Source organism: Solea solea, chromosome 20 (genome assembly GCF_958295425.1).
Source record: "Solea solea chromosome 20, fSolSol10.1, whole genome shotgun sequence".
NCBI classification, from domain to species: domain Eukaryota; kingdom Metazoa; phylum Chordata; class Actinopteri; order Pleuronectiformes; family Soleidae; genus Solea; species Solea solea.
In genome coordinates, this window is record NC_081153.1 from 11,767,885 (window position 1) to 11,788,421 (window position 20,537).

General features: G+C 42.7%; 2 protein-coding genes across 2 annotated transcripts; one reads left to right on the forward strand and one right to left on the reverse strand.

The window, feature by feature from the left end:
• Positions 1-6,490: 6,490 nt before the first annotated feature.
• evx1 (even-skipped homeobox 1) lies at positions 6,491-10,307 on the reverse strand. The gene is made up of 3 exons (XM_058619979.1): positions 9,573-10,307; positions 8,423-8,658; positions 6,491-8,029 (listed from the first exon to the last, which is right to left on the reverse strand). The coding sequence occupies exons 1-3, from the start codon at positions 9,928-9,930 to the stop codon at positions 7,505-7,507; spliced, it is 1,119 nt and encodes a 372-aa protein (XP_058475962.1). The 5' UTR covers positions 9,931-10,307; the 3' UTR covers positions 6,491-7,504.
• A 7,498-nt stretch (positions 10,308-17,805) lies between these two features.
• On the forward strand, positions 17,806-20,135 carry LOC131447895 (homeobox protein Hox-A13a). Its single transcript, XM_058619982.1, has 2 exons — positions 17,806-18,629; positions 19,051-20,135. The coding sequence occupies exons 1-2, from the start codon at positions 17,969-17,971 to the stop codon at positions 19,296-19,298; spliced, it is 909 nt and encodes a 302-aa protein (XP_058475965.1). The 5' UTR covers positions 17,806-17,968; the 3' UTR covers positions 19,299-20,135.
• Positions 20,136-20,537: the final 402 nt, after the last annotated feature.

The following is a 20,537-nucleotide window of genomic DNA, read 5'->3' on the forward strand; positions in this document are numbered from 1 at the left end:
GGGTTGCACTGAGACACACAGGACTGATTGTCTTTGGCTGCTCCTCTTAAAAGAAATCATATAATGCACAATAAAAAGGTTATTTAGGACACTGCATTGACTTTCATTCAAAACAGGACATTATCTCTAACCTTAACCATAACCAGTTAATGACTGATCTTAGCTCTGAACTTAATGTAAGTTCTTCAGAAATAATGTTCCCCCTCATAAGGAACAGGTTTTGATCTCTATAAGGACTACTGGTCATGTCAAGGTCAGTGTTTATGCAGGAAATGAGGTTAAAGAGGTAACAAATACAAGCACACACACACACACACACACACACACACACACACACACACACCTTTTCAATAAATGTCTGCACTCAGCCGAACAGTTTCAGTGTTCTTTCAAATCATCCATTATAGGCACTAAACAGAGTCTCTTGGCTCCTTGTCTGATACCTTCACTATCTGGTACCACTGTCTCCTCCGCACTCTGTCCCACTGTGTAGCCTCTAAACTTCTTGTACTTTAGGACACACACGTTCACACTGATACTCGTGCCTTTCTTTAAGGGAGGACCATGTGTCAAAATGTCAAAATCTCCATGTACATGGAAACACAAACCCATTCAGTTTGTTTTGTTTTAGTGTCTAGAAGCATTATAAAACAGTGCTGCTCATAAACCCAATGCTGACATTATGTACTGTATGTATGTATTGTATGTTTATACTCTTGACTCTTTGGTGTACTATATCCTACGCAGCATTACACGCGACATTTTAGTTCATAGAAAAGATGGGACAAAATAAAACGAAAGGCAGGGGACACCCTGGACAGGCCTCCAGTCCATCCATTCACTCTCACACTCTCACACCTATGGTCAGTCACTACACCTGACCCTCAGTTTAGTTCATCATAATTCTACTTTTACAACATCACCGATCCACATCCACACAGTCATGGTCAGCAGGACGACTCAGCACTGAGTGCAGGTTTCGGGGGATGGTATGGGGATGGAATCAGAACGGACAGGGGGTTGGGAGATGGAGGACAGGATGGAAGGGGAAACCCAAACACTCCAGTCCCACAGGAGAGGACCAGCAGGCTGGGTGTGACGGTCATGGGACGGGGACATAATGAGGATACATCACTGCTGCAATGAGATGCTCTATCACAGACACACACTCACATACCAACTGGGCATGCATTCACAAGCACACACACACACACACACACTAATCACTCCACCACTTCACCAGTGGCCCACACAGACACAAAATGAGTCAAATGAGCTTTAGCTGCAGCCCAGTCGCCCTGTAAAAGATAACATTTTGAGCAAAGTGAGTCCAGTGAGACTGTGGGAACACTACTCTGGATTCTGTTGGATTCTCTGGGAAAGAACTGGCTACAACTTTTCCTGTCGCCTCCCGCCACCGCCGCTGCAGAGCAGTAAAGCGGCCAGCATGTAGTAAAATAAAATGAGGTGTGGATAGAATTGGCCTGATCTGCAAAGCCATTGGCTGCCAGGAGTGTTGTAAAATAACACTCTGTCATAAAATAAAGTGCTTATTAAATAATTTTAAACAATATCGCACAATGTGGCAAGCTCCGCGGAACAAAATACATCTCACGTGGGAATGCAGCTGAGCAATCAAGTGAAATTTAGTTGATGGTCAAAATGGGCTGATAATCATCATAGCGCTGTGTGAGACTTTAGGAAGACCCTGGCGGCGTAGATTCCACCAACACTCAGCCATTATGTGGCCATTACTTGGATTTTTAGGTCACAATTGTACATCAAAAGACCAGATGTGCAGCCTCTAAAGTAAACGTGGTTTCTCCACCGTACACGAGTGGAAGCATTAACCACTGACAGACGTCTTTTGCTTTGCTGACAGGTGATTTAAAACTCTCGTCCATCAATCTGCACTGAACAGATTTCTGCCACCACCAGAGCAGTGGGCACCTGATAAAGAAGTTGAAGCTTGTGAGTGTCTGTCCCCTTTGACAGGAAATAGTTCCACATGGTGATGAGAGGATGCAGAGTGATGCAGGAAATGTGAGCTGCATCATGTTTAGCAAAACAGCACTGTCAGCTGCAGTGTTGCAGAGGAGAGTGCAGCATGCAGACATTTAACGAAAAGAGGACATTGTTACTGTTTTAAAAACATGTCTTCCTTCCCCCATGATCTCTTCCTTTGGTACGTGGACCTGGCATTTTCTTCCTCCTTATATTGAGGTGTAAACAAGAGTATTTTATAATCAGTGTATACACGGGAAGATCGTAGGATGACTTTAGAAGAAAAGTACTAGGCTCAATAATGCCTAATAATTGCATCACATGCCACTGTGTCTCGTCTGATGCCTTCATAGCTTGGACAAGTTGACTCTCAGTACTTGTACTCTTTCTTTCTTGTTCCAAAACTAGCATAATTCACTTCATTTCACCTTCAGATTTTAGTATTAATGATCCCAGATACATGCATGTGTAGGTTCGCCCAGTGAGACTGGACCTGCAGACAAATGGAGACGACCAATTTAAAATAAATTGGGTGAAATCTAAATTCAACCCCACATGCAGCGGCCCAGAATGCAGCATCTGCAGCAACCAACAGACAAACAAACACGACGTGCATACGAGGCCAAGATGACTAAAGACGTTCTTGTCTGCTTAAAAAACTGTTTTGAAATGTCTCCAAGAAGAAGAACTCTATTGAAGGTTAGAAATGAGGAGGCATCAACACTGTGCTCAACTTCAGTATAAGCAACAGATAATAAAACTGTTTTTAATGACATAGCCATGATCTGCCTTTGATATGTCTTCAGAAAGCCTTAGAACCACTTACTTGGACACCAGAGTTATGTCACAAAAAAGGGGAAATTAAATGAGAAATAGAAACACTCCTTTTAATCCTTTACTGCAAGGGTCAAGAACATTTCAGGAGAATTATTAAAAAATATATAATTTAACTTGTTCTGAATTACTTCCAGTAGAGAAAAAATACTGTATATCCTTACAATGGCCTAAAAAGGCCAACATCTCTTGCAATGTTTTTCTTAAAACCCAAGACTGTGCTGTAAACTTAATATTCTGTTATTTCAGAGCCCTCATTTGTCAGCAACCCTACAAAACCTAATTAAACTGGATCATCACTGAAACTTCATATTTCCACATTCAAACTCAAAGTATTTGTCATGGGATCATCTTTAAATGCTTAAAATAACACAATAGTTTGTTAAAGCTGGAGCTGCAGGACCCAGACTTTAATAGGGACAGTTCAAGAGTAGAAAGCGTGGCTTTGGGACTATATTTAACTATTATTTATAAGTATTAATACTAGTAATAGAATGGTTATTTCACATAGTCTTCCACAACCCAGCTGGATGAAATGTACAGGACAGCATTTTCTTTATCTTTGGGTATTTAAATGGTTGGAGCCAAATGGCTTCACACACCTGCCCAGAAGCTCCAGGAGCAAACCATTTTAATGAGGAGGGGAGTGTTGTAGAGATACATTGTATAACATTGCACTCTTTTTTATACATGTGTCATTGCATCACTTTTTTTTATTTTGATTTACATGTGAAATATATACAGACTGGTTTGGAATTGGTTTTGAGTGAATATTCATTATTTTAGCTTCTTCCGTTCCACCTGCATGGTACTGCCCAAGTTCCACCTGCGGGACCTGGATGTAAAAGTCGGCCATTTTGTTTAGTCTGTTTCTGTGCCTCGTATGACGTTGTCACAAATTCAAACACCTGAAGTTCCCGCCACCAATGAACACCATCTCCAATGTAAGCATAAGCCTATCTTCTATTTTGTGTTTCCCCCATTGAATGTCCACTAAAAGTTGCTGCTTGTGGAAGAGTTCATGACTGTGATTTTGGAGGTAGACCTGTGACTGCTATGTGAAGTAGGCCCCAGGCCTGTAGTCTCCATGGACATGAAATAGTTTTGTTTTGTGCGCATAAGAAAGAAAACTATGAGGCAAAAAGATGTTTTAATCCTGATGTGTTGTGATATGTCTGGATTAAGTTTGTTGTGATGCGGAAAAAATGCTTTAACTCCACCACAAACTATATGCTGTTGAGTTTTCAACACAAATGCGCACGCGTCTGTCACAATGTTCCCCCCTTCCCTTTGCCAGCTGCCATGTTCACACAGAACACTATTGCATAAACGCATCATTATGCGTTTATTTGGATTTAAATGTATTATTATATAGTCATTTGGATAATTTAAGCAGCTTTGTGCACAGCAACACTGAAAAACATATTCGGCTTCACTTGTTAGCCATGAAAAAGATGATGCTGGTATTCCCTGGATCCAGTCTGCTCCGTTTCTGTCGCTGTGCTGGTGTCACACATAAGCACACAGCAGCAGCAGCCGGTCCATTTTTCCCTCCTGCACATTGCAGTCTCTGGTGCACCGTAAATAATGTTGATAAAGACGCAGCCGAAAACGACTTTCACGCGTCCCCCAATTGATTTAACGTGACCTCCGTTTCCAAATGATATTGGAAGCCTATTTAAACAGATGAAGGCTTAAATTGTCTTTCTTGTATGCGCATTAATCTCCCATTCATCATCATTACTGTGTGATTGGTGCGTCCACGCCTCCACCAGCCCCTTGCGTTACGACAAGGCCTTGTAAATTAGGATGTAATCCAATTTAAACAGCACTAGCAGCAGCAGCAGCAGCAGCCACATATCCATTTGCTGTTCCATTTTTTTTTTTCCTTGTGAATTGGCTGTCGGTGGACAGCTGCACTGCACCGCCCAAATCAAAATGCTTTGTGCCTGTCGTGAGAGCTGCAGATCACTCAGCCAATTCGGACTAATAGGATCTTATAAGGCTGGTGTAATTTGCGGTTATGTGCGCGAGCTGTTATGTGAGCCCATCATATCTTGAAGCGCAGTCATTCGCAGTCTCCCTGCGATTGAATGGCATGTTGTAGCTGGATTGGGCCACAGAGGGATTCAGCAGTGTATAGTATATGGCCTCGTGTTTGTGCAGTGAAGGTAGATGGGTCCATATGCGTGGCTGAGTAAATGTGGCTGTAATGTGCTTCACTTAAATGTGTCATTCTGGCACATTGTGACGCGCGTTTGGACGGTGATGGTGTTGGTCATGTGTAACCAGATTAGAATCATTTTCCAAAAAACCCCATGAAAACTGAATGTTGTGTTTTTCGTGGTGTTTAACAGTAGTTGGCATCTGAAATGTTGCATTGCTGCCGCCTTTTTCTGTCCCTTTCCCTCCTCTTCCTACCAATATGTGTAATCTGCAGTAGCAAACAATGACTGCGCGTCTTCTGAATATTCCGCCACCCTTTGATCGGTTCATCTTTATGATATGGTACAATGTTTTATGTTGTTATTATGCTCAAACCAAAACCACTTTCCTGTCTGACCAGTGAAGACACCGCCTGATAGTTTACATAAATCTGCCTTGTGGTTTCGCCCCGACCCGTGCGCCTTAAACGGTGTATTATTCCAAACATATGCATTTTAATCAGCTCGGTCACACTTACAAGAACTCCAGTTAATAAGGCCATCAATCAAACGCTTAGGAGGGGAGGGGGCGCAAAGGAGGGAGGGAGTGGAATGAGGTGCGAGCTCATCTGTGCTGTGTTTGTTAGATTGTGAGTATAGATGAATCTTTTACCTCAAAGTGTCAGAGACTTTGTTAGACGTGTCTCGTGTCTGCTTTTTCAATTAAGAGGTGTACTGACTAAATGTTGCTGTTGGAATTAGTCGTCATTATTCCGTTATTTCATCTGAAATGTCTGTTTTATTTGCTTGTTAGATTATAGCTCCAATTACGCACCACGGGCCATGTTAAATGCCAGGCGTTTTCCTGCACATTACTGCAATAACTTGTGATCTATATCCCATCAAACCTTCCCCCTTTTAAAAACATGATTTGTGTTTTCTCTCTCTTACGGGTCCATCCCATTACGCTCGGCAAAAACTGCTGTAATTTGTGCGGCTCACTGTTCAAATGCGGCCAATTAAGATCCGCGCTGATTGGTGGCGAGTCCTTCTGACTCATCGATCTCGTTGCATTTCTAATATCGTCAGACAAAGTCATTTTGTCGCGCCCATTAAGCGATCGGAGGAGAAAATATGAGTGGAGTTAACGGAGCCCGGGGACCACTTAACTGTCACGGTCAATCTCGCGGTCCCATCAGGAGGGATGGGGCCACGCTCTGGGGTTTTTGACACCGGCCACTTGAGAAGAAAATTAGTGTTATTATTGGAAGGGAATTGAGGAACAGTTAAAACAGTGGCGAGAATAGGAAATCGTTAACAGGCTAAATGAAATAAGATCTAAGTGGAACAAAACTTTCTTTAATCCCCTTTCTTTTTTAATGAAGTGCCATTCAGAAATAGTCTCATCATTCAGGCTTTTTTTTTTTTTTTTGCTTAGTGTTTCTTTTCCTTGGATAAATCGAAGGTGTTGAAGATAGACACTTTTGCTCTCCATTGATTCTTTTGACACTGTTTATTTGCAAATTAGACCTTGAGGACAAACCCAGCCAAAAAAAAATAAAATGATAATAAAACAGAATAAAATAAAACACAACCAGTCACTTGTTAGTTCGCTGTCGCAGTGCAAAGCGAGGGAAATGGCTACTTCATGAGGCCTATATGCGTAATCTCGTCACATCTTCATGAGATTTAAGAACAGGCTCCTACATATTTGAGAGAGGGAGAACTGGAAGAGAAGGCCTTTAAAATGTTCATCATTATTTTTTTTTCCCCCATTTTGATTGTCCTCCCTCTGTTTCTCTCCATCCTCTTCTGGGTACACTCCTCCCTCCTCCTCCCTCCTCATCCTTCTCTTCAAACCGTGCGGGATTGTAGTAATCCGTTCCCTTGGCGCCTTGTTACCTTTTGGCAGCAACGATCCCTTCCTTCCTGGTATTATCATTAATTCAACACTCAAAATTCACCGGGTCGTACATATACATCACATACTAATTTTACTAGCATCTGCACATTTCGGCCCGTGCCGGCGTGGAGGGCCCCGGTGTGGAGAGCTGCTTATAATGAGATGAGACGGTCGCAGTCTGTTAACAAATCCCCTTGTTAAAAAAGAGAGATGGAAAGCATCCTTCTCGCGAAAACTAACGGTACATGTAGGTCGATGTAGACGCGCAAAGAGACAAGTGATGATAAAACCGTAAGGCCATCCATCAAGGAGATTTAAACGTTTCACTGGAGTCCCTCCACTCTCACACATCAAATTAATCTTCTAAAAATCAAATGTGGTTTTGTGTCCGTGATGCCGCCATCTTCACTGTCCCGCCTCTGCTGTGGGCTTTTTTATTTCTCGATATAATGGAGGATCTTTTGTGCGTAATTATCTTTGCCCCATGGTTTAAGCTTTCACTGGCTACCACGTCATGCTGTTTCATTCCTGAACATATCCTATGTTATGTTAAAAAGCTCATGGTGTAAAGGCTTATATAGAAGAATTGTTTTTATTCTTTTAAAATTGTATTGTTATTTTATCTGGTTAGGGACACTTCTTCCCTCTGGTCTAATGTCACAGGTGAAGATTTGCTGAGCACTGAAGGCGTGAATGTGACAAAAGCGTCAGTTCTGCTTGTTGGGGAGCAGGCGAAGTCCGAGCCGGGCGGCCTGGTTGAGATACCGTTGGTTTGACTGGAGTGACAGGCCAGGCAGGAGCAGGGGGTTCCCCCGGGTCCGAGGCCGTGAGTCGGACCGGGGTACAGGGGATGTCTGAAGGCGCACAAGAGCTCCGGCCTCTGGTATGGGTGAGACAGCATCCGGAAACTGTCCAGGGAGCGCAGCGGGTTTGAGAAAGGGGTGGCGGCCGGAGCTGAGCCGGCTCCGACACCCAGGTGGGAGTAGTAAGGTAGCGGCAGGTGCGATGGGAAAGGGTAGGGCAGGTTCCCGGTGGCCGCCGCGTGGCTCATCATGTAGGTGTAGAAGGCCGGGTCGGCGGGGTGAGGCCACGTCATAGCCAGACGCTGACGCTTGTCTTTCATCCTGCGGTTCTGAAACCACACCTGGTACAGACGGAGACACACCAGGTCAAATATTAACCAGAATAACACCCATTTATAGGAAGACAAACCACAGTTAAAAACACACACACACGTTCCGCTTTTACGCACACATTTGTATAGAGTGGCAAAAATTAAAAATGGAAAAACAAATGTTATCTACTTACACGTTATGCTCATTCTTGCATCATTTAAAAAAAATATAATACTATATTATGTATTTATTTCTTTAGTCTTTTTTACGCATGGTTTTAGGCGTTGTCATTAATTTTTCACAATATCGTTGCTATTCAAACACACGAATCGTAAATGCACCTCATATGCTCGCTTTATCTGAGCATATATAATATTTGTGTATTTGTACAAAGAGGCCTGTGACTCTGGAGCTCGTGTTACCTTGATGGTAGTTTCAGGCAGATTTAACGCAGCCGCCAGTTCACATCTCCGCGGCCTGGACACGTAGTTCTCCCGGTAAAATTCCTTCTCCAGCCGTGCGATCTGCTCCCTGGTGAACGCTGTCCGGTACCGGCGAATCTGGTCAGCTGAGTAAGACAGAGAGCCCGGACCCTGCACGTTTTTACCCGGGTCAGCACCAGTATCACCCGGGTGACCAGGAGAGTCTCCATGTCTGCCTGAATGAGTATATGCAGAATATTTATAATGGTGAAAAAACAGTTTAATAGCGCAGTTGAAACGGAACAAAAAATACACCGAGACCTTTTAAATTAATGAATTCGTTTCTGATTTAATAAATTTGACATTTTAAGACGAGCAGATCGTTGTCATTGTTAAAACTGCATTGATTAACTTTCAATAATAAGAGGCCTTGTTGTCATTGTAGCTCAGGATTGTTGTTGTTTATTTTTAGAGTTAAACCTGTTTTAATATTTCCATTACTAGTGCTTAATGCTCCTTTTTATTCACTTCAATTGTGAATAATTAAGTGTCATTGACTGTCATTCGTTAGCAATAAAAATTAACCACATTATTAATGACTAATATTAATACGAATTTATGCTTAAATCTCGTAAATTTGTTGACATGTTTTTTCCCCTCAAACACATGAATATAAAACATTTGTTGACACAATTTTCCTCGTGGCACATTTACCACAGACGGTTTAATTACGTTTTTAGCTCGTGTTTTTTTATTTCCTCCTTCCACTCTAAAACACAACACAAGATGCAGATTTGTCCTGTGCCAGTGAGTCTTTGTCAAACTCGGATGCAGAAGCGTCTGGTTAGACTGTGGGTGTCACCTCAGCATGTTTCCAGCCACATTGGTCACTTGACAGAACAGCTGTGCAGCACCGACTCCTCTTATGCCGTAGGTTACTGGCACCGATACGTTTTAATTGAGCATTTTCCATCCAGTTTTCATAATTACACGTGTATTTTTATTTTAATAGTCCTGGCCTGCATCTGACATATTGCCTGGCATTGATTCATTCAGCCGTTGGTACTGAGTCATCTTCATTAAACACCACCATGCAATCATAGAAAACCTGCAGTGGCATGCAGCTCCTTAACATCCTCCACGCACGTACCTTTTGCAGTCGGGTAGTCCATGCTGTCAGGCGTGCAGCTGACATCAATTTCCTCGTAGAAGTCCGACTCTGTGTCTGAGCTGCTGCCGTCTCTGTGGGGGTGATCAGTCCGGTGCCTCTCGCCGGCTGAGGACGCGCCAACTGGCCTCACGTCGGCGCACATACTCCTCCGTGCGCTCTCCTCCAGCAGCAGCTCGCTCCTGTCCCTGGAATAGGGCGCTGCGCCGGGGCTCAGGCAGCTCCTGTGACTCTGCTTCCCCTGCTGCGACTCTCTAACCATGCCCTCCGACAAACTAGAGCCGGTCTTGGCGAGCTGACCTCCCTCCGCCAGCATCACCATCTCCTCTCTGCTTTCCATCACAAGTACGACTTAGAAACCCCCGACTTCGCTGGGTATAAACCGTTCAAACCAAGGCGATGATTCTCAGGTTGGAGGGGTGTGTTGTGTTGTGTGTGTGTGTGTGTGTTTGAGAGTGAGATGTTGGCGGGTGGGTGGGGGGATGCAGGGAGAAGGAGAGGCTTCTGGAAGAGGAGAATCAATCCGGTGTGACCCTGAGAGAAGAGCGCTTCAGAGTGCGGAGAGCTGGGAGATCTGCAGGGAGGGATCACCATTTACCCTCTCTCTCTCTCCTTCTTTCTCCAGAGCTGTCATTCTTAATAGGCCAGTCGTCATGATGGGTCCCCCCCTGATGACGACACGCATTGATTGGATGTATGGGCAAACAGAAGGAGCAATGGCAGCGTTAGGATGGGTGTGTGTGTGTGTGAGAGGGGTAGAACAAGCAGCAATAAACACGGAATGGAGCATCTGTTTGTTTACATTGCAGTTTAAAACAAGGCTGTCGATATATAATTAATCACGTTCAAATTGGGATTTAATTCTCCCATTTTGGACGTGGGGTTATGTGACTGTATCCACTGTGATAAGGAGTTACAGTCCTGGTCTGTCTACCTGGAGAAAATGAGTTATTTGCTACATTTAGTGCACCCCCCCCCCCCCCCCCCCCCCCCCCTCCTCTCCTCTCCTCTCCTCCATCTCCTCCTCTTCATCGGCTGTGCCTCTTATTCTCACCTCAAGTGGAGTCAAGTTGAGTGCTCAAAGGTCAAGCCTGGTGGTCAGAGTTTAGATAAAAAAGCCATTTGACGTTAAGTCTTTAAAGTCAACAGAGCGCGCACCAGAACGACAGCTGAACACGATACAATATTTCAGTCTCTTTCAAGTGCAAAGCTAAAATAATTTTTTTTTTTACTATATATATTGTGTTTTGCTAAATAAATTTGCTAAATAAAACAAAAGTACATTCAATCAGAAAATTAACCTTATAGTGTCCATGGTGTTAAACTCAAAGTGATGGATGCTGCTTTGCTGTGCAGTGCAGTGACATTTTCTTGCTCCATCACTCTAAGTCACTTCAACAATAATAAATGTATACAGGGCTTGTATTTCCATTAGGGTTGGAGCAGAAGAGATTATAATAGCGTTTCCAATTTAAATATCTGTGCATGCAAAAATTGCAACATTTAACAGTTGTCACATTAAATTTCATTATGACTGCTGTTGTGAAGATTGTATCTATGGTAACGACTCCAGGTGGTCCCGTCCACTCATATATTTTGATTTACATAACCAAATATGCAGCTTACAGTTGTAATATGTGTAGAAATTGTAATATAAGCAACGCGTTGGCATGATTTTTGACCTATAATTAAACATGTGACTTTCCATCCATCCATTATCAACCGCTTTATCCTCCACCCTGTATTTATAATCTTTTAAAGGATCTCCATCTTTAAACTCATTGTAGACATGAAGTCGATTGTGGCCCATCCGTTATTCTGTCTAAATGCAACGTTCTACAGTTAAACCGCTTTAAATTGGCCGGATCACACCGGGTTTGTTTCCAGCTTTGTCAAATCTGGAGGTGCGCGACGTGGTGCGCGGCGCGGCGTGGCGGCGGTTCGCTGGTTGTGGTTTAGATGATGCTGTGTGGCGAGGTAGAGTCATGTGGTCTCAGGATAAAGCAGAGGCGGGCTGGTGCGGAGTATGGAGCATCAGTAGCCTCTGCTGTCCTTGTGCGCCCTCGCCTGCCCGAAAGAGGGAAAAGGCCCCGAGCGGCACCAAGTCCTCCACCCCCCTCCTCCCTCCTCCCTCTCCAGCCTGACAGCTGAGGACTGAGGGAAATTCCTTTGGCTTTCTCCACCGACTCTTTCATTTAGCCTGGTAAGGAAAAAACAAGTCCCTCCCTCCCCCTCCGTCTCTGAAAACCAACAAACTACAAGACCATCTGAGATTACTTGTATAACTTCAGCAATTTTTCAAAACTCTCCAGGCTGTTGGCACCTCTTGATTTATATTTGGGCCACACATGGAAAAATCATCGTCTTGTTTTATTCATATTCTTTCTAATGATTTAGTTACAATAGTGTTTGACTGACGATGCCTCATAGTGTTATCTTTTATAGGGTGAGTGTGTTTTTTGTTAAAATGTACACAGACATTTGGACATTTTTCGAGTATAGGAAAAACAGGTGTAAATAATCAAATTAACGATGGCTGAGTTCCATTTAGCTGCCACTGTTGAACTATCCTGCCACACTTGAACTGAACAAAGTTAATGTTATCAGTAATATTGCTTTTCCTGCTGTTGTGAAATAGGCGCTAATGTTGTGACATGTGCAGCAGCATTGGACTCATTCTGTGGTGGAAAATCTCCTTTTGCACTTTGAATATCTTAACAGTTGCCAGTGTGGTACAGTGCAGTGGTACAGTGTAGTGGTACAGTGTAGTGCGACACCCACGGGTGGCAAAAGATCCTATTGTTTTTACACCAGGAGTTACGCAACGGGTCGCGTACAGGGCAGATGGAGATCTTGTGATCATCCCGAGATAACACTCACAGGGTTTTGCGCAACAGATGAGTGACCTTGCAGCTTTACAGTAGTGTCACTTATATTGTGTGTGTTTTAGATAGTGAAGGACAGTGGATGAGTTGTGCTGATTGTGGACTTGTTTTTTTTCCTTCTTTATTCACATGATGAAATGAGTGCTCAGCGCAGTTAATCTTTAGAATTTTTGTCTAAAACCTGCTCCAACTACAAGTGGACCTCAGTCGCGGTTGTGTCAGTGTCTAGTTTTGCGAGGGGAGATCAAAGAGGGGGGAGCGCCCCCCACGGCAGACAGTGCAGAATGCGCCCCCCTCACTTTTACTAGCCAGCTTAACTTGAACTTGACCATGGAGCGTGCGCAGTACGCATGTAATCCAATCCATGGCTCTGGCAGGGCAGAGCTGCCAGAAAGCATACTCTTCAAAAAAAGAAAAAACCTCACACATTCTGTTTCGGTGTGTGATGGAAAAGCCTATAGCGCATGAAAGGGTTTGGATGTTCCCTCTGTGGCGCACTGTCCCACAGCAGAATCCAGAAGCTGCAGGAGAATTATAATCCAGCCTCTCTTTCATTATCGCCACCCCTCCCGTCTTCACTGCTTCAACTTGGCCTTGAGACGGGATGACGCAGCTACCAGAGATTTAACTCGCTGACCTTGGAGCGAAACATGTCCTGGTGACTGTACAGCTGTACGCGCTGTACGATTCTGTTTATCGCGCTTGTGGGCTCCATCCTGCAACAGCCCGAGCTATTACTGGAAGAGTTTAGCAAGCCACTGAGATCAGATCCGTGTTACCCCCATTAATGAGGGGGAAAACATCATGGGGTATTATGGCCTACCGCCAGTTCAGCAGCAGCAAAGCAAAGCAAAGTAACACACCAGGTGCAAAGCCCTGAAGTTTCGCGAGAGATTTTAGGCTCCTCTGTGCGTCCATGGCATCAGTGAGAAAAGTGATATTTACAAGTTGGTCTGGTTGCAAATGGGTTTTTATTTTTAGAGTGTTGCTGTCATCGGTGTCTCTTGAAGCACCGTTACTACTTTGTTCACCTTGTCTGCCAGGATGGCATTTCTCCATTAGAACATATAGAATGTATCCTGTGCTTTACCTCAGTGAAGAGCAGCTGATTATCATGTGATGAAGGCGTGTTTCGCTCTGCTTCAGCGCCGATACCGCACCTCAGTTGACTAATGTAAACAGTGTACAGGAAATGGAGATAAGTGTCGTGAACATGTGTCATTTTGAGTGTCTGTTTTTCTTTTCGTTGATTCTAACTCTGAATCCATTCTGTCGTCGGCAAAAAACACATCGAGACCAGAACAGTTATATTATTGTTTTAAAGGAACGAATGCAGCAATGTTGTTCGAAAAACACGATTTATGGCTTTTTTGTTTAAAAGTGACACAGCTACAAAACAAACTGCTCTTAAGTAACTGAGGGAACGAAATTATGAAAAATCTTTAGATTGTGTACCCTTTAACTCGGCATCAAATCTCTTTTTAGGCAATGAGTTAATTCAGTTATCAACTATTAATATAACTATTTCCAGCGAGTAGTTCAAATTGATCATATACATTTTTCGTTTCCATATTTTGACGATTATTCAGGCTTTATTGGTTGTGGAGTGGATTAACATAACAATAATGGTTATATTCGTTATGTTTTGATCTGTTTAGTAAAATTAAGCTTGCATTTAACTTTTTCTTTATACAAGCGATATCTTTTTCCTCCCTCTTTTCATCTTTTTACCCAAAATGAAACGACAAAAACTGGCCTGCGCGCGTTTAAACCCGCATTGTGATGTTCGAATTATTTTTTTTATTGTTGCATTTGATTCGAATACTACATTAATTTTAGAGTATCGCAAACTGTTTTTCCCCGATTTATAATAATCCCGAAAAAAGGCCATAATGAAAACTATACTTTCTATCGTGATTGCGGTAAATGATAAATAACTAAATACAGAATAAATGCGCCAAATGTTGGACACGAAAGGTGTTTATACTTACTTATACTTATTTATACTTTTGTTTTGATCCTAAACTTTCACTTGACATCCAAGTTATTTGTATGCAGACTTTAACCCGTTAAAGAGTAATCGGATGCTCCATTAGACTGCAGATGCAAGCAAACACAGGCCTATGCCGCGCGTGTGGCTGAACATTCACTAAAACAAATCGCAGAACTTTATATTGATTCATATTTGCCAATAAATTATTTAATGTGCATCTCAGAGAAGCTCAGTGAAACTGACCGGACTTTCCGCAAACGCAGGGAAATCCACTCACCACCCACGGTCTAACACAGATAATTCAGTTTGGCGTCCCAAAATGAAGAGGATACTTTTGTTTCACGTTAGTTTTGATGCATTCTCGCTCTCATGACTCCGCGGGCGACTGTCCAGGAAAAAGTGGGGAAAAGTCAAGTGTGTGACCGCCCCGTGTTTCACTGCCTCGACCACAAAAACATACCGACTCTTATGTTTTGACAACATTGGACAGCGGTCCACTTTTAGCACGTGTCATCATCAAGACTGAACTTTGACTGCATGTACTTCGTCGTAGCAGCCCTTTTTTTGCCATGAACTATGGGAATTTATAGCTGATCATAACTTTATATAGACCTACTTTACCAGGCTTCATGTACAGATGCTGAGGCCTCGGAATAAATATGCTCTTTCTGTCTTGCTTTCTTTTTCTCAAATTCAACACCAGTACAAACAAAGATTCATTGACCACAGAGAAAAGTCTCCAGGCCAAGTGTTGCCCTCCAGATATCATCGAGGTCACCAAGTGGCGTCCATATCAAAATCTGGATTAATAGCTCAGCATAACTGCTCTCATTTGAATGTAGTCCCATCTAAAAAACAGTATTTAAATCATTCATTCGGCCTCGTCGCTGCAAACCGTCTGTAGCTTTTCCACAAATGGTATAAGATTTCATTGCTAAGAGGATAGTGAATAAGTGGGAGGACGTGCGTGTATTCTGCAGGACACTGTGTGTGCGCGCGCCCCTCACTGTGTGTGTTTGTGTAGTTTGGGATGTCTCAAGTCTGGTAATGACCACATGGCGACGAGGACGCATGGACTGTTGTGACTCTCACGAACAACCAGTGCACTGTACAAACGTATAGATACATAAATGACCTCCAATAAAACGCATCGTTGCAACATGTTGAATGATACGACTGATTTCACAGCCTCGAGAGTTATTATTGTGATTACAGTGAAGTGAACGCCGTGCACGAGGCGGTATAAGCTGCAGGTCAGGCCTTATAGAGTTCATAACTGGTAATTGTGTAGCATGGTGGTGATTTTTACTTGATCAGTGTTTTCGCTGTGATTCCACGGAACTGCGAATAATGTCTCGCGTGATTTGACTGAGTGTATTTGTGCATGTCAAACCCTTTTATTTCAAGGCCCTGAAATTTGAATGTGCAAAACAAAACCAGTTCTCATTTTCGACGAACAAACGACGAACAAGTTAAACTAAAATACACAATTTAATCGGACTAATGTTAATTAATGATTTCCAAATCACAGTAGAAGTTTTAAAAGTGATTAAATTACGACACAGTCTGACATTAAAATGATATTTTTAAATAACGGCAGAAATGATGCCACAACAATTCAAATGTTTATTCTTGGACAGACGAAACAATCCTACTCTATTGTATTTTTTACTCTTACAGATTTTAAATGTTCTCACTGCACTGTAGGCCTGTAACCCAAAATATACTATTAGAAAAATAATAGAAAAGTTAATTTGGAGCCTCGAAATCTTTTATTTTGAAATAGTTGTTGTGTTAATTAGTTAATTTATCCAGTTTGATTTATAATAATATATTTAAAGGGAACTTTTTGTTGAAATATACTGTTTTTATAGCGTTTGTGTAAAGGAGATGAGGATAAAGGAAGTTTTTTTTCTTTTTATTTAGACATGAACAGTGTACATGGATAAGTTGCATCCCCGTTTTACGCACGGAGTATCAGTCTCTTTTCTTTTGGTATAGAATGTATTCTTACACCTTTTATATCCGAAACAACAAGTTCACCAAATCAGGCCACAGCTCATGCTGGATTTTGAAACTCAAGTAACAAATAAAACTCCACCAGAGCCATTGGTCGTAAACACAAAAGCAGCAGACCAGACACACACTCACACACACATACACACGCGCGTTTATCACGTCCCCTCTTTTCGGGGATCAACATCATTTTCACACGTATCTGTCAAAAAAACTCCCCCCAAGACATGCGCAAATAAAAAGGTAAAAACGCCTAATTCCTTTTTATATTTCCAACGCCGGGTACGCGCAGCACCTTCAACTGAAGCGGGTCCAGCCTATAGAGTTCGGTGGAGAAAACAAAATGATAGTAAAAGTTAATGTCCTCCAATAGCTTTCATTGGCACAGGAATTCTCACCCTTCTTCCGCTCTTTTCAAGACCTCAGACGGTTCCTTCAAAGCCTGAATAGCTCGACAGGCTGGATGGCTAGACTACAACTTTCAACTTGACCTTGGCCTCCAGCCGCGTCTCTCTATGTAGAAACACTGGGGCTCTGCAAAGCACTGCGCTGTGTGTTCTGTCTTTGCGTATTATAAACACGTCGGTGAACGCAAGTGTTTGGAATATTCACCTTTTTTTTAAAAAAACACGGCGGCGCATCGCGTTTCACTCATGTTCCTCTTTAATTCCCACCCAAGTGCTGTCTGAATGATTCTCCTTTTATAGGGACATTTTCATCCATAGGTTCATTTACCTGCAATATATGGAATCTATACTATAATACCCTGAAGTGGTGTATTCACTGTGCAGGATAGAGACGCGTAAGTAGGCCTTAACACCATATAGCGTTTCCACAGCATCCGCTGGCAACACAAGTGTATAACGCATTGAAAAGGACGTGTAAAATTCAAATAAAATAAAGGTTACTTGGACATTATTGTTGAATACATGGATGAATGTGTGTGTTAATTATCTGTATAATGACGCAGTGCTCGGCGCAGACAAAGGCTTGTCGTTGTGCACCAGTGACAGAGAGAGAAGACGCATGTTCCACACGTGAATATGAAATCTCTCTTTGCAAATGCTCTATAAAAGATTAACTCAAAGATACAACAAAATCAAAGTAAAAGCTATAACTACTGTGATCCTATTTATAATCGTTTTAGCTTCTGAAAGGCAACATAAGAAGCATAAAAGTGCTGTCAAATCCAGGTACAAAATCCATGTGAAATAAAGCAGACATGACAAAAATGTGAGTCCCGTGATAGACACGGTCACCTTACTTCGCCGCATTTTTCTCCATTTAATTATCTGCACTGGGTGATGTTTACCGTCCGCTTTGCATAGCCCGGTCACGTGACAACACGCGAGCCAATGGCAGCTCAACCTTTGCGCTCTTGTGCGCGTCAGAGTGGCTTTACACTCTGGGAACCAGTATCTCCTTTTTTCAGTCTCTGGGCTTTTTAAAAAAGAGCCAGAAGCTTCAATGTTGGATGCCGTGCTATGACAACGTCACTGCTGCTCCGTCCGCGCTGGGTCGACCCGTCGGTGATGTTCCTCTACGACAACGGCGGAGGTTCCGATGAACTGAGCAAGAACATGGAGGGTTTCGCTGGTGGCAACTTTGCTGCGAACCAGTGCAGGAATCTGATGGCGCACCCCGCGTCCCTGGCACCGAGCACGGCGTACTCCTCCAGCGACGTGCCCACCTCCGCTATGAGCGAGCCAGTCAAGCAGTGCAGCCCCTGCTCTGCAGCTCAGAATTCATCCAGCGCGTCTCTTCCTTATGGCTACTTCGGTAGCAGTTACTATCCGTGCAGAATGTCGCATCACAACAGCATAAAACCGTGCGGCGCGCAGCCTCCCTCTGCGTACGGAGAGAAATACATGGACACATCCGCCTCGGGGGACGACTTCGCTTCTCGGGCAAAGGAATTCGCGTTTTATCCGACATATCCTTCAGGCCCATATCAACCTGTTCCCAGTTACCTGGACGTCCCCGTCGTGCCAACTATCAGTGCGCCGTCAGAAGCCAGACACGAGTCCCTGCTGCCTATGGAGACTTACCAACCGTGGACTCTCGCCGCCAACGGCTGGAACGGCCAGGTTTACTGCGCCAAGGAGCAGCCACAGCCTGGACACATGTGGAAGAGCTCCATACCAGGTAAGACAGTCCAGCTTTTACAGGACAGCACTGTTGGACATGATAGTAGCTACACGTTAAAAATGGCTTTATACACAATAAGGTGTGTTAAATGTTATTTAGAGGCAAAAATGATATCAGTGTGATAATGTGGTTAAATTATAGTAATAATAAAAAATATTTTTAAACAAAACGCTAAGTAAAATAAAGTAAAAAATATAGTATGTCAGGTGTTATTATCTAGGGATTTTATTTTTTTTATTTTTAAAAACTTGTTTTAATGATTTTCCCTGAAATATTAAAGGTAACATGAAATGGAAGTTAATTATGAGCAGTTTTAATTCCAAGAGAAAATTCAGATTTTTATGAGTGAGTTTATACAGAGCCACTTGTTGAGAGGACTCTTTGACAGCTCCTGTTTTTTTTCCTCCCTTTTCCTCAGACACGGTGTCTCACGGTGGAGGAGACTCTGGTTCTTATCGACGTGGAAGAAAGAAGCGCGTGCCATACACCAAGCTGCAACTGAAGGAACTCGAGCGCGAGTACGGCGTCAATAAATTTATCACGAAGGACAAAAGGAGGAGGATATCTGCGCAGACCAACCTGTCCGAGAGACAGGTCACGATATGGTTTCAGAACAGACGCGTAAAGGAGAAGAAAATTGTCCACAAATTGAAAACTATCAGCTAGTTCCTTTCGTTTATTTTTGATTTTATTCTCTTTTTTTTCTTTTTGTTTATTACGGACAATATTTGTGGCAACACACACACACACACACTTACAGACTTACACACACACACTTTGGACTCCTGGATTGGAATAACTCCCTTCTGACTGAACATGATTTATTTTGTATGATGCCAAAAATTATTTCCCGGAGCTTCATGGAACAAAATTTGGGAGGCACATGAATCCTGGATCCTCCACTTCCTGCCACTTGTTAAAAAAAAATTAAAGGAGTCAAGTGGAAAGAAAAGGGAAGCAAATTATATATATATATATATATGCAGTTTGTGTGACTTCTGTCCCCCCCCCTCCCTCCCTCCCTGTGGCATGTTCACTCCTGATGCAGGAAAACTGACCCCAGTTCAGAAAAAAAGGTGCATACGCCACCGAGCTACGCCTTTATCTGCAAGTTTAACAAGAGATAGATAAAGGTGAAGACTGACAGGAAGTGGCGGTGTTACGGATTTGGACCTTGGGAATGTTAAATATTAATCTCTCCTGCTTTTCTTTTAAAACCTGCTCACATGCTTTCGCTTGTATGAAGTTTAGTCTTATCATAGGAATCCGTCATTGTGCAGTCCATGGTGCAATTCTTTATTATAATGCTTAATCGTCCGGGATAATGTGTTCATATGAATCATTACTGTTTATCATGTGTGCGTATTCATGTGGTTGTATATAAAGTAAATTCCGGCATGATATCCAGGTTATAATGTATGTGTGCGTCTAATATGTTGTTGTTTCAAGTCCGATCCAATAAAAGTTGGAATTGGATGAAATATATATATTTTTTTCATCGTGGCTCAGCTTTTATTTCTTACTCTCAAACACTTTACCCTTTTCAAATGATCGTCCATTGTTGCTACACATTAATTTAAGACTCTCCACATCAGACACATCGGATTAAGTGAAGGTGTTGTGTGTTATCACGTCGTTACGTTGTTTTATTTCGTAATATTATTTTCTACTAAAATCAAATTCTGACTATTGTAGAGAGGTCTGGCTCTTGGGAAAAGGGGGAAACGAGTGCGATGTTGCTGCTCTGTGGTGGGGAAAATGGACTGACACTGCCATCTAGTGGATGATTTGTGAATCATACTCAAGTGGACCAAGAGTCGGTAATCCAAAATTTAAAGAATAATGGCAATAGTTATGGCAATAGTATTGACGTTTTCCTTTATGTATTATATATTACCTTTTAAT